At 42.1% G+C, this 13,641-nt stretch overlaps 1 protein-coding gene across 2 annotated transcripts in view; it reads left to right on the top strand.

Moving 5' to 3' along the window:
* Positions 1 to 13,641, top strand: part of ssbp2a (single stranded DNA binding protein 2a) — a 56,661-nt gene that overhangs the window by 21,866 nt on the left and 21,154 nt on the right. Inside the window, exons 2-4 of one of the 2 annotated variants that reach the window (XM_026187033.1) lie at positions 731 to 803; positions 5,037 to 5,098; positions 5,412 to 5,496. In XM_026187033.1, the coding sequence (XP_026042818.1) occupies positions 731 to 803; positions 5,037 to 5,098; positions 5,412 to 5,496 (220 nt within the window). The remainder of the gene's footprint in view (positions 1 to 730; positions 804 to 5,036; positions 5,099 to 5,411; positions 5,497 to 13,641) is intronic. The other variant, XM_026187035.1, reaches the window with a different exon arrangement.

Below are 13,641 nucleotides of genomic sequence, written 5' to 3'. Positions count from 1 at the left end.
AATCTCTAAATCTACACAGTGCCATTAGGAGTCAGTGAGATCTGCTGTTGATCCCCTGTAGATCAATTTTTACCTTGTATTTATAGACCAGTAGATTACCCCGTCCTCCATTTCCTAAGTTGCTGTTAGTACCAGGAGAGGCTCACAGGGAGGAGAATTGATTAACAAATCAAGCCTGTAATTAATTCTTACTGTGATCAAAGCCATGGGAGGAAGTCCATGGAGAGCCCAAGGCATTGAGGTGAGGTATTTCTCAGTGTGGTCCCACCAGGCCTACTGTTATCACTGTGTTGTTTTAGCTTATATGTTGCGTGAATTTCGAATGTTTTTAATGGTTGTCCTGTCTGTTTGGCAATTTGGGGGCAGGAATATTGCTCCTAAGTTAGAGTGTGTCTTTGTGTTTCCCATGGGAATTCTAACAGACTCTGCAGTTTTCACTCATCTCCTCATACAGGATTCTAGTCCTGCCTGGCTGCCTGGCAAATTGTATCCACGCCTAGGTGTTCGTCTTTAGTGCAGTTTCCCACTATGTATGGATTTATCTCAAACACCCAGAGAAAAACTTATTTATTTCAATATTTGGAGATTTGCAAGTGCTTAGTAGTTGCTCTAATTTTTGCCTGCGTGTAAAACTAAGACTGTTTTCACTGTCTCTTGCTTACTCGCCTCATATCTGTTTGCCTCTGCTAATTTTCATCTTTTGTCCTGCTGTTGTTCTTTGTTTGTGCAGGTTGGCTCTTTATGTGTACGAGTACCTGCTGCATGTAGGAGCACAGAAGTCAGCACAGACCTTTCTCTCAGAGGTAAGTCACGAAAATGCTTTATGTGTTTGTGCCGGACTGCAGGCCATGTACTTTATGTGTCCACTCTGAAGGGTGGTCTGACCCTCATATAACATGTCGAACAAGTGTAGCGGCTAATTGAATTAGCCTGGCCTCGCAGTGCTGAGACAACAAGCTTTTTAACATTAGTGTTGCATTTAGTGGGACTGGAGCCGGCGCGCAGGGAGACTTATGATGCTTAGGCTGGAGCTGACGTCTCCGACTGACATCATTGTCTGATCCGCTCGGCAGCTTTGTGTTTGTCCCTCTCTTCCCATCTTGCTCTCCTCTGTTTTTATTGTAATCTTCCTGCTCTCCTTCTCGTCTGTCTCTCCACTCCTCTCCCTGCGCTTGTCCTCACTTTAATTCCGCGGAGGTGAAAAGGTGATGAGGTGAAAAGGAGGTCAGCTGATGATTGTGCTTTGCAGTAAATGACGGTAAATTGCAATGTAGGAGACAGTAGCTAGAGGCTTGTTGTACATCGGCCAGAGGAAGAGGAGAACAAAGGGGGAAAGGGGGTGTGGGTGGTGGAAAAGGTTACATCATCAGCTGGCACCGATTCTCATCGCTCTTAGTGTGTGTTCGCACACGTGCGCACACGTACCTACACCTCAGTTTCTCTCAGACACCCTTTCCTCTCTGCCGTATCACTTGATCTCTCTTCCGCAGATGAAGAAGATAGGCGGTGTCATGTTCAAGTGTGGGAATGCATTCAGCGGGAGCGCAACAAGTATAAACACAGCCGCTTTTGTGCCGTCCGCATGCACACATATGCAAGCATACACGTGCACGTACACACAGAGCATAAACATGTTTGCAAAAAAAGTGTAACTGGTGCTGGAAGGGTGGGTTGTAGTACGGCTTTAAAGCCCTGTGTTATCATTCACATGGGTTTACAGCGCATCCTTATGCTCATGGAGCAGGAGCCCGGGGCGGCAATTCACAAATCGTAAAGGGATACCTTGATATAAATATCAAATCACAAACAGACAGCTTAGAAGAAGTGGCAAAAAGAAACCACGCAAACCTCTCAAACTAAATTGATGGCTCAAAGAAAAACAACAAAAAGATCTGAAACCTTAAAGACAATACAGCACAAATTCAAAAGGTTTACATTTTACGCGAGTAGGGGTGAAAACAAAACTGTGCCCATGTCACACATTGCCTACATCTGCCAGCAATCATGCTAAAGGGATCTTTCTGCAGCATGACCTCCTAAAAGACCTCCTGGGAATGCAGACCACAGGAAGACGGGATATGCGGGCACATTCGTTGTTTTTTGGGGTTTTTTCTCCACACTTTCCAGATGAAGGGGAAATACAAGAGACACTAGAAAGTGTCCTGACCTGAACTGTGTGCAATCTTGTTTGGTCTAAGCTGCAGCCAATTAAATGTGAGAAATGATGAATGTCATGCTCATTCTCGATTTTTTTCTGTATCGTTTCTGCCAGTTCGAGAAAGTAAAACCTTCTTTGTCATGGTGTGTAAATGGAAATTGCTGGCTGCCAATAGGGTTTACTGGAACTGCGAACTTAGACTAAAAGCATGCGGGCCAAACAAACAGGGGCAGTTCCTGACCCTCCCAAAACACTTCAAAGCAAACCATTCCTTCTAAAAGTCGCTGTGTCTGATCTGCAGCTGAGGTCAGGATGGTCTGATTGAACATGCGGTGATTTAGCTTTTCATGTTATGTTAGCGCTTGTTCACACCGCTGCTGTAGCAGGTGGCACAATAGTCTTCTTCTTTTACTTGGATTAAACATAATATGAAGGGAAATTAAAAAAGATGAACATGAGGTCACTCTGAGAAGTCAGATGCAGACAAAACAATTGTGTCATTGTCTCACTACTGCTCACACTTTTCAGCTCTCTGTGTGTGGTGTGTGTGTGTGTGCATACAGGGTCAGAGCCAAGGTGTGGGCTCCAAACTCAAACCTGGTCACCACACACAATCAATAGAAAAGCCCATTAGTGGGGTAAACACATAGTCATAAGGCTGAAGTTACAACCACTAACTACTGTTTCTCTTGTGCTTTCCATGAACCACTGTGATTGTCCTCACATGGATCCATTTATGCAGCGCAGCCTTTGAGTTCTACTTGTCTAAGCCTTATCAAAAATTAAGACGAACATGGGGCTAAGCACAGTTCATCCATGAACACTGTGCTCAAAGTCGTCCTACACGTGGGTGATGTCACTGATTCTGACGAATGCTGCAATTGTAAACGACATGTTGGACTATGGTGTCAAGTCATCCCCATAACCGTTTATGCACACACTTGAGGCACGCTTGAAGTCGCTGCAAAACAAAGCAATCACTCTTCCTACTGTTGCAGCAATCTCCCTCTGTGCTCCTGCGTCGGTATATCGCTGAAATGCGTGGAGGAGCCAGGCTACGAGAATCGAGAGCCTAAAGTGACAGCAAAATGCACAGCACGTCAGCAGCGGTGATGTCATTTTTAGCTGTTTGCAAGGCCGACGACAGCCTGCAAGGTGCTACGTCTGTTTCAGCTGACGTGTCAGTCTGATGAACAGCGTCTGAAACCCTCCCACTGACGCTGTGTTTTTCTTTCTTCGGCACCAGTGAAGTTCACCGCGCTAACTTCAGCAGATTATCACATAAAATCCACAGCAGTTTTTCCAGCAGTAAGTAGAAAAAAAAAACGATTTTCTCCTTCGTAGATAGCTCATTTTCTGCTTTTTAAATAACTATCTATTCCTCCGCCCACCCCCATCTGCACTTTTCCTGAACTGGGAATTTGCTTTATTATAAACTGCTTTTTTAAGCATGTTGTAACCATGTTCACTTCCACTGGAAACTACTTTGTTTTGGTGTCTTATTTGAGTGGTATGCTGCCCCAGAAGAAAAGAACATTTTCTTTTTTTCTCCACCTTGTTTTCACATTTCAGATATTTTATTTTTGATTCAAATCTTAATACCTTAAGATGCTCTTTTCTCTCTCTCTCTCTGTGTACCGATTTGTTTGAAATAATCACATCTCAAGATAACAGTAAGATCCGAAAGAGAAATTAATTTGCTCGTAAATGAGCCCGGACAATATCCGAAATTTGTCTCAGTGATCAGATTCAAATCTGTGTAATTTGTCTCGTGCTTTTCATTCGCATATGCTGTCACTCTCAAACTGAATTTTATCATAGGCTGATTTACTCTTGTGCTCCATGTTTCCTCTGTGGCGATAGTGGTTCTTGATTTGAGAAAGAAAACGCTGCTGTTAGCAAGTTTCCTCAGAGACGCCTCGTTAAACTTATTAAGAGTCGATTGCCCAACACTTTTTTTTTTTTTTGCTCTGTATTGAAAACCTGACTTTAAGGATTAGTCGGTCAAATTTATTGACCTAATATGAGCCTAATATTATAGGATAAAGGCCTGAAGGCAGAGATACATGTGGGGTGGCTGTAGCTCAGGAGGTAGAGCAGGTCATCTACTAGTTGGAAGGTTGGGCAGAGAGTGAATGCGTGTTATTATTATGATTATTTGATGGAAAGCATGTATATGAATGGGCATGAATGAGGTATGTTGTATAAAGTACTATGAGTACTTCAGGTAGAGTAGAGAAGCGCTATATAAGAACCAGTCGAGTCCACATGCAGTAAAACTCTTATTCCACCTTGCTCAATGGCCATCTTCAAGAATTGCATTTTTTGCTGTCAGACTTATTTAGAAACTTGTCTGTGTTCATTTTTTTTAATAGGAAGGAAGGTAAAGAATTTAGAGAGAGCAGCAATAAATGAAACTCAAAGTTGATGAGCTCAGAATGATGGATAATGCTGTGAGGAGGAGACTGAAGGGTGTGTCGTAGGCCGCACAATAGTCTGGCTGGGCTCCTCAGGCCGGTACATGTCTGTGACCTCATACCCTACACACCTCCTGACCGAGGAAGCAAACGCACACTTTCATGTACTCATGAATACAAGAGCTTTCAGGCACACATAAACCCACTTATCCACTTATGATTCCACGAGAATCATAACATAATTACTTAATGGCGTGTGTTATAAGAATTCCCTCGCACCCTCTTTAACCTTATAAAGCAGGTAATTCAGATGTCAGGCATGTTGTTATACTTGCTATGTTTCTGAAGGATCTCATTCTGTGTGTGTGTGTGTGTGTGTGTGTGTGTGTGTGTGTGTGTGTGTGTGTGTGTGTGTGTGTGTGTGTGTGTGTGTGTGTGTGTGTGTGTGTGTGTGTCTCAAGATCCGATGGGAGAAGAACATCACATTAGGAGAACCTCCGGGGTTCCTCCACTCATGGTGGTGGTGAGTGCGTTTTTTTTTATGGGAATTGATACAAGATCCATTCTTTTTATTGCCGTTTCTGTTCATTCCATCACTGCCATGACTGAATAAAATTATCTCTCCTCCTGTGTTTGTCTTTATCTCATCAGCCCTTCCTCAGTTAACTGTTTGCATGCTGTGATAGTGAATTTGAAGTCATCTGCTGCAATGTTGATAACAAAAAAAAACCAACTTATTTTCTGGATGCCAGATTACCAGAGCTCTGTCATGGCCTATCTTTTCTTTATTTCAAAGGGTTCGGCTTTATAATATTGTCTCTTTCTGTGCTTTGTAGTGTTTTCTGGGACCTGTACTGTGCAGCTCCAGAGAGAAGAGACACATGTGAACACTCCAGTGAGGCAAAGGCCTTCCATGACTACGTGAGTCTGCGCTGACGCGGCTTTTCATCCTTATTCTGGCTCAGTGGCGCTCTCATATTAATTCAGAAATCTATGCTGGATGGTGTCATGTTATAAGGAGACCAATGCCAGTGTGCAGTATTGAATAAACAGATGATCAAATCATATAATATCCTTAACCAGGAAATTATGAAGTAACTAAAAAAAATATGACAAATAGTGTTTTATCTGCTTTTTTTGCAGAGCAGTAGAGTCTGTTGCGGGTCATGCTTGTGTTTGATTGTGGCTTTGATGGAAAGGCAGAGTCTAATTCACAGTGTAAAAATCTTCACATCTCTGCTGGATGAAAGCATTTTGAGAAGTTGCATAGAAAAATATTCTTTAATGATATGAAACTGGAGAAAACTGGATTGTTTCCAGATTTTATTGTGTTGTGTTCACCTAGCTCTTAAAATTCTTAAAATTAGAGCTAATATATTTTATTTAGTAAGGCCACCGCACCTTTTTGGTGGTCTCCTTGGGGAAAGCTGCTTTTAGTTCCCTCACTGAAGTTTTAACTACTTGCACTTGTTCCTCTGACATATGTGCTGGGTTTCTGCTGTTGTGTCAAAACGATGCCCCTTCAGCTAGATTTTATTTTGATAGGAAGAAGCCGCAGGGAGCCAAATCTGAGGCCACTCAGATCGCTTCATTTCAGTTGGTTTGCGCTGAATGTCTACTCTCAGTTGCTGCAGCATGCTAAAGGGTGCTAACATTTAACTCTGACCCCAGCTGCACAGTCAACTTTAAAATAAATAAATAAAGAGACGATGACAAGCTTGCTCCTAGCTGCACTCCTGCCCTCATGTGCCACCTTTGGACAGTAAAAGAACCGCTGTTTAGTCCCCCTAAGATCCAGCTCTCATCTAGGGGTGGGTTTTAATAATCGATTCATCGATTAAAATCGATTCTGGCTTGGATAACGTGATATTGATTCATTAAAATCCTGAATCGATTTTTTTATATAAATGTATTTTGCCCAAAATTCCAGAATCTCAGGTGAAACGTCACAAAATTTTGACAACCACCAAACATTTAAAACAGTAAATGAGAGCAGGTCCACGGCTTCTGCACAAAGACGTAAACGCAAAGCGCGGACCCGCAGATCAGAATCAGTGAGATGTCGCCTTTCTCACCCGACGGCACAGACACGGTCGGGGCTGAAAGCCGACAGCTCGCTGACTCTGATGTTTCGGCGGGTCCGCGCTTTGTGTTTACGCCCGTTTTGCGTTGATTCTAAAGCTGTTAGTTTTATCTCTCCAAACAATATTGACCGAACCAGCAGCAAAAGAAGATCCAAACTACGCTTCACATAAACATCGTCATGGACTCCCTCTGACTTTTGCTGTTTTGCTTCCACCACAATAAAATCACACTTCATGCACAGCTCTCTCTCTCTTTCTCAGTGTACTTCAAGAACAGTTTCCCATCTATCCCCGAAATCTGTTTTCTGCATTATTCGCTTGCTTGTTACACACAAGGCTACCGTTGTTTACAGCGCTGTCGGACGATGTTTTGCTTTTCCTTTTACTTACTTCCGAAAAGAAAACCTAATTTCTGCTGTTCAACAGGCTTCTGAACAAATTTAAACTTTTTAAAATGATACAAAATGCAAAACGCTTAGCTGTGTCTGTAATCAAACCGCTGTAACTTCAGAGGTAATGTTCATATGTTGATTAATGGTTTTCTTTCGTTTTTGTTGTACTGCAGAATATTTTTATAAAATCCCAGGCCAGGAAAATCACCTTCATGTTTTTCTGTTTTATCTTCAGCTACTTTGACACAAAGGCATCTGCTGTGATGCTTACACCTTTGATAAAGTCTGGAAAGTGTCAGCCTTCTTTTTATAAATACAAAAATATGTAAATGTACTGATCTGAATAATATTTCTGACTGTCTGAGGCAAAATTTCCCAGATTGAATCGAATTGAATCGAATCAATTCAGGACCTTGTGGATCGGAATTGAATCTATTCTAGAAATCAGTGACGATACCCAGCCCTACTATGATCCTCGACATGAGAGTCGTGTCAGTCTGACACAATTCTGCAAATTTAAAACCTGTGATGTCAGAGATGCTCGAGCACAAAAAAAAAAAAGAAAAAACAGCCACGAGTAGCCATGTTGCTAAGAGTACCCAGAGGTGCACAACGAGATGCCCTTGAAGATCAGATTGTTCAAATGTAACTTTGCGATTGTAACGTGTATTCTGTTCATTAATAAATTCATTTATGGATACAGTTTAATTTTTAAACTTCATGTTGAGTAGATTGAGACTCTACAATATTAATCCCGGAAGCTGTGGTCATCCAGTTTATTGCCACCCAAAAATATACTGAACTACAACACTGCAGCGGCATCTCTGTGTCCTGCTTCCTACTCGCCATATTTAAGGATTGTAGCATTATAGCTCACCTAATGTTGCGTTGTTGTTGACAAAAATGACACAGTGGGATGTATTTAGATCATAAAGTTTAGACAGCTGACATTTATTTCTCACATCTATTGTGAGGCTCGTGTACTGAGCACACTCAGTTTCTCATATGGCGGCAACTTGTCTTCACAGCCTTGCAAAATGGTTTCATCCCATCATGAATCTTTGATCTTAAGTGGCGTTTAATGGAATGCTTGTTGTGATGTTTGTGATGGAGTGCAGAGACCTCAGTGCATAACTTAAGGTTTCTACCTGCTTCCTCTTGTATTCTACCACAGCAGCCTTAAAATGCAGCACATACTGCATCGTGCACATTTATGCTGTAGAGCAGCCTGGGCAGTGAGACGCAGGCTCGTGTAGTGGAAACACTGTTTATGGCTGTGTTTTCTCAATGTGGCTCCACTTCACTGCTGTTGTTCTTGCACATTAAGGGTAGATCCAGCCTTCACCACTAAAGAGTGGAATACAGTGAGAAGTGCCAGAGCTCCTGAAGTTTTACATTAACTGGCGACTGTGTGAGAGGAAGTGTGGTCCTCGTTTTGAGTTTGGAGGTGCTTGTGTGTGCGCTGGGGTCTTCTCCTGCTTTTTATGTTGTTGTTGTTTTTCCCTCAGGAGCGTGCAGTCTGACTCATCACATTTCTCTACAGTGGTTTATTGAGATGTATTGTTGGAAGTGCACAGGTCAGGGGTTTCTGCCTAGCCCAGCAGGATCTTCTCTCTCTCCCCCTACGTGTGTGGCTCTGTGGTTTACTCCCTTTTTTCCTTTAAGCTTGCAGTCCTGTGGAACGAGGGATGGGGGTTCGCTTCCTCACTTCCCCTTTTATCTGCATAATGTCGGTGTGTGTATGCGTGCCCGTGTGCGTACGCAGGTGATGCTGCTGATGCCGGCGATGATGATCGGGGTGATGAATAGGCACTCTGAGGACGAGGCAGCGATGTGATGATGTCATCCCGGCTCCCAAGGAGGGAGCTGGAGGGCATCGTGACCTCAGGCCTGAGAGACAAACAAAAAAGAGAGGAGACAGGCAGAGAGAAACATGGAAGCAAGGAGATGTATGAAAATAAATAAGAGGGAAAAACACTGGTGAGATAAACGCTTTGCGATTCATGTCAATAATTTGTAACACAAAAAGCAAAAAAACCAAAAACAAAACATAAAAACCGAGTAATTAAGTATTTGTAGTGGAAGCAGCCACAACAGTATGTTGTTGTTTTTCTATGTGTCTGATCAGAATCTATTCAATTCAGAAATCATTCAGAATGTATCTTAACGTGATTAGCTAAGGCCACCAGCAGCATCTCATTCTTACGTTTCCTGCAGGGATGTAATCAGAGAATTATAATTAGACCAATTGTAATTAGACCAAGGTCACTTTCAATCAACTGCTCCAATGCAACACTACATCTCGCAGCCAATGAGAGGTACTTCCCACATATCTGCCACTCAATTAAAACAAAACGAGAGGACAACTGTGGTGGACGTCGTTAGAAGGAAGAAGGAACACGCCTTAATTTGATGCCCGTGTCTCTCTTTCAGTCTCCTGACTTTGAGACTGGCGGAGATTTTAATCAGACATTTTCATGGTAATTATTTTCAGATAGCTAATTACTGAGTGAAGTCCTAATTAATGCTGCAGAGATATAGGAGCTCGCTGGCATCATCTTTGTGTCCCACTCCTTTGATAATTGATGGGATTGTGACAAGGCTTTTGACTTCATTTGCGAGTTTATCCCAGTTTGAACTACCTACTGTAGATACATTTGGCTTTGTGCGAATCTGATTGAAACTGTTTGATTTGTGCTCTCTCTTGTTTGCGTGTGCGTGGGATTCATGCATATGGTTTTGTTATGTAGATGCCAATCATATAACTAGATTTGAGCGCGTGGGGATGGTCTTCTAGGACATTAATACAGTAATCTAATGTTAAAAATGGAAGAAAGAAAAGGCTGATGAACAAAGTGAAGAGAGATGCAGCGTTATTGATTTCCATCCTCAGACAAAGCTTTTCAGGCATCAGAAAGGCCGTTTACAGTTCTGTTAAGTGCTTTGTAAATTGTGTTCTCAATACTAAATGAGCGGTTTCCATTTGCAAGGGCCCATGGAGTCACATAAACAAGTTATTTTTAAATTCTCATGCCTGGCCCGGAAATGATCCTATTAGAGACAAAAGTCAGACTCGTTTCTGTGTTGGAAGAATATACATCACAGACCCGTGCGTGTCATTTCAGGGGTTTTTCCTGACAGCGTTGCGAGTTTGAAAACGGACACCTGTTTCACAGCTGTGCTATCAGAAAAAAGTATGCACTGTGTTAAGTGCATTAGTGTGTAATTGTGTGTAAATTGTAAATGTGTGTGTAGCACTTACATAATTCCCACAGCACTCTTACTACTATAACTTTCTCTGTGTAGATTATTCTTACAAGCTCTTGAATAGAGACTTTGTTAAAGAGGCGAACTGGTACAAGGAGTGCTGGTGACTTTGAAATCTTCGGGGGAGTTGGGGAGAACTCTTAACTGAACTCCACGGAGAAGATGCCTGACTTTTGATTTCAGGAGATTATCAGTGTTTGACAGAAGTACTGGTTGTGCTGTGCAGTCTTAAGATAAGTATGTGCTTTAACTGAAGAAAGTCACTGGGTGAAACGCTATCCTTGATGAATCCAAGTTGTTGTTTAAAAAGTGCTTATTGTGAACTAAAGTATGCTTTAAGCTAAAATGCTCTAGTCTGTGTCAGTAGGTGGACCTCTGATATACTAGAGGTCATCTGAGTGAGCTCCAATAATGTTGCTGAATTGGCAAACACTACAATAACAAAAGATCTCTGCAAGGCTAAATTATCTACAATTCCCATATTATGCACCTATTACCAAGTTAATGTAAGTTTCACAGTGTGAGCTCAGAATCAGATCAGGTCGTATACTCCTGGTATTAGCCCTGTGCCAAATAAGGTGCTTCAGAGTTGCTGCAGCCCCCCCCCCCCCCCCCCCCCCCTTTCAGGAAAACTGCTGTGCATTTCCTGCCCATGCCACAGAAACCCCGGCCAAAACAAGGCAGGAGAACTTCTGTGGTTGCCATGTGGCTCACAGACCTGAATGAGTGTGAGTGACACAAAAGCCATTCTCTCTCTGCTCTACTATTGTCCTTCACTTCTTTTTACAGTTATAAAGTCAGGATTTCAAAAGTGCAGCACAGCGACTCTGGTGTCTCTACGCCCGCTATTCAGTCCTTATCTCATTCTCATTCACTTATCTAACAACATAGAAATATGTCATCGAAAAAGTCTATATTGTGAAATGGCGACATTAACCCCTTAATGCCTAATGTATTGTATTTGATACACACAATTTGTGGGAGTTTTTTCTCCCAAAATAACCTAAATGAATACAGCACATTTTTGAGCAATACATTGCAAAAAAAAAGACTAAATATCAAACCAGTTAAATTCTAAAGAGTTCAGAAAGAATATATTTCAAAGAATATATTTTTCATGGTTCAAAGGGCTTTAAAGGGTTAAAATAATGTATATTTGAGCCCAGAAGATAGGAGAGAACATAGACTGTAAATAAAAGAGGTCCCAGAAGTGACAAGTCAGGAGTGGCTGTGACTGAATCAGAGGGGCACTCAATCACATGACGAAGCACACCCAGCTTTATCCTCTTTTTTCAGTATAAAGGGCATGATTTACCTAATGTCATGTTGTACTTATTCAGACTTGAAACTAGCAACTGAGATCACAAACTCATTAAGAAGGTGTTTACTGATGTTACAGTACGACAAAGCCGAGGGCTGTTTTTTTTCCACAGACTTCAATTCAGCTGGATTTCTTTTTGCAGCTGGATGAGTTGCCTCAGGCTGGCCATTAGGGGAAAAAAATGCAGGTTTAAGACAATTTGCATCATTTTTTCTTTTCAAACTTGGAAGCTATGTACATCTTTTCTATACAGTCTGTGAGAGAAAATTAAACAGACGGTAACTTTATTCATTTGTGAATGTTTTGGAGAAGGTCTTCTGTCCTCTGACATGTCAAGACTCATTTGGCTTGCTTTGCTCATAGCTAAGACATTTTAAAGCTAGAAAAGGCAAAAGGCATTTTCACAATATGGGATCTTCAAGATGAGCAAAGGTGACAGATGGATGAACTGGAGACTGAGTAGACATAAAATGTGCTAGTAGTCAGGCAGCAGTGTTACAGGCAAGTATTATAGCAGAGGGAGCCTGGTATCATTGTGTGGCATCACTGTGGGAGATAGCAGGCACACAGCAGTTAGGGGAAGAAGAGATCAAGGAGGAGTGCCAAGAGCAACCCCCTTTGATAAAAATGCCTTGTCTCATGCTGTCAGATCTTACATTCATACTCTCCCCCTCATGCATAGAAGTGCATTCATAGCGTGCACTGTGACAGCAGCACGTATATTGTGTCATTATTGTTAAGCTACACCATAAACAGATTGGTAAATATGTAACAACACTCTGTGCTGCTTTATTCATTTACATACATATGGTTCTCAAACAGTAGTGTTTGATAAGCACGAGTGCACACATCCTGTACCGTACTGCCTGTGAGATGCTGAAGGACAAGCAGCCACTGTCTGCGCTGAGAGACATGTGAAGTAAAAATGTATGCTGTTTCAGTATATTAAAGGACACTAAGTGCACAGCCGACCTTAGACTTTCCTTTATTCTCTCTCTCTAGTATTACTGAGTCATAAAAACAGTTGTTACCCTAAATGTTCTACGTCATAATGAAAACATTCTTGCAAATATGTTAACCTGCTGATCTTTCCTAACTTAAACAGTCTGGTTTAGCAGCACTCCTAGGAGTTTCGAGACACATCTACATTAATAAACATCACACCTCAGCAAGCCAAAATTCTTACAGCCATGCTTTTGACTGTGAGACTTCCTTTCCCCTGAAGTCATCGTCTCAAGCTGAGCTGCCTCCCAATCTTCATCAGTAAAACCTTTCTAACTACTGTCTTAAGCTAAACCCTGCAGCTTCATTTTTGATCTCTTTGTTTCTTATAGATACAGTCACAGTGCACTGCATTAAAACAATTTGAGGATTACTACTAAATATTCAGGAAAGTGTCCATGGAGATAGCTAGAGATGGCAAGTTACTTAATATTTTCCTGACACCTAAGACTCCATACCCCCAATTCTCTTAGAGAGAATGCTTTACTCTCTAAGTAATGTCCCTAAGAGGCTAAGAGACTGGTCAGCAACAATCTCCCAACCATCAGTTGAGACGGAAAACATTCCCCAACCGGTTCCCAAGTGGTTGCTGGAGGTTGATGGCAGTCAGTGTGAAATCAATTGCGAAAGCCTCAGTCATGGATGCTTAGAGACCAGTCAGTGACCCCCCCCCCCCCCCCCCCCCCCCCCCTTGACCCCATGTTGCTGTGTATTCCTTAACCAGTTGGCAAGTGGTTGCAACAGGTTTGTTATGCTGCACCCAAAACCTCCTTGCAATTGCTTTGGTTGTTTGCAGATTGCTGTTGTTGCCTGTAGTTTGCATCAAAGATGCCGACTTGCCTGGGCATAGCCAAGTGGCAGAAGGCTTCTAATTAGATTGTCTAAGAATTTCATCTCTACTTTTTGCAGATGTTGTGGTTCTATTGGGTTCATCAGGTGGTGGCCTCCAGCTCGCACTGGAGTGGTTTGCAACCAAGTGGGAAGTGGCGGGAATGAGAAT

This window comes from Astatotilapia calliptera, chromosome 12 (genome assembly GCF_900246225.1).
Source record: "Astatotilapia calliptera chromosome 12, fAstCal1.2, whole genome shotgun sequence".
In the NCBI taxonomy this organism is placed as follows: domain Eukaryota; kingdom Metazoa; phylum Chordata; class Actinopteri; order Cichliformes; family Cichlidae; genus Astatotilapia; species Astatotilapia calliptera.
The sequence above is the reverse complement of the archived record's forward strand: the minus strand, read 5'-3'. Positions and strand labels throughout refer to the sequence as shown.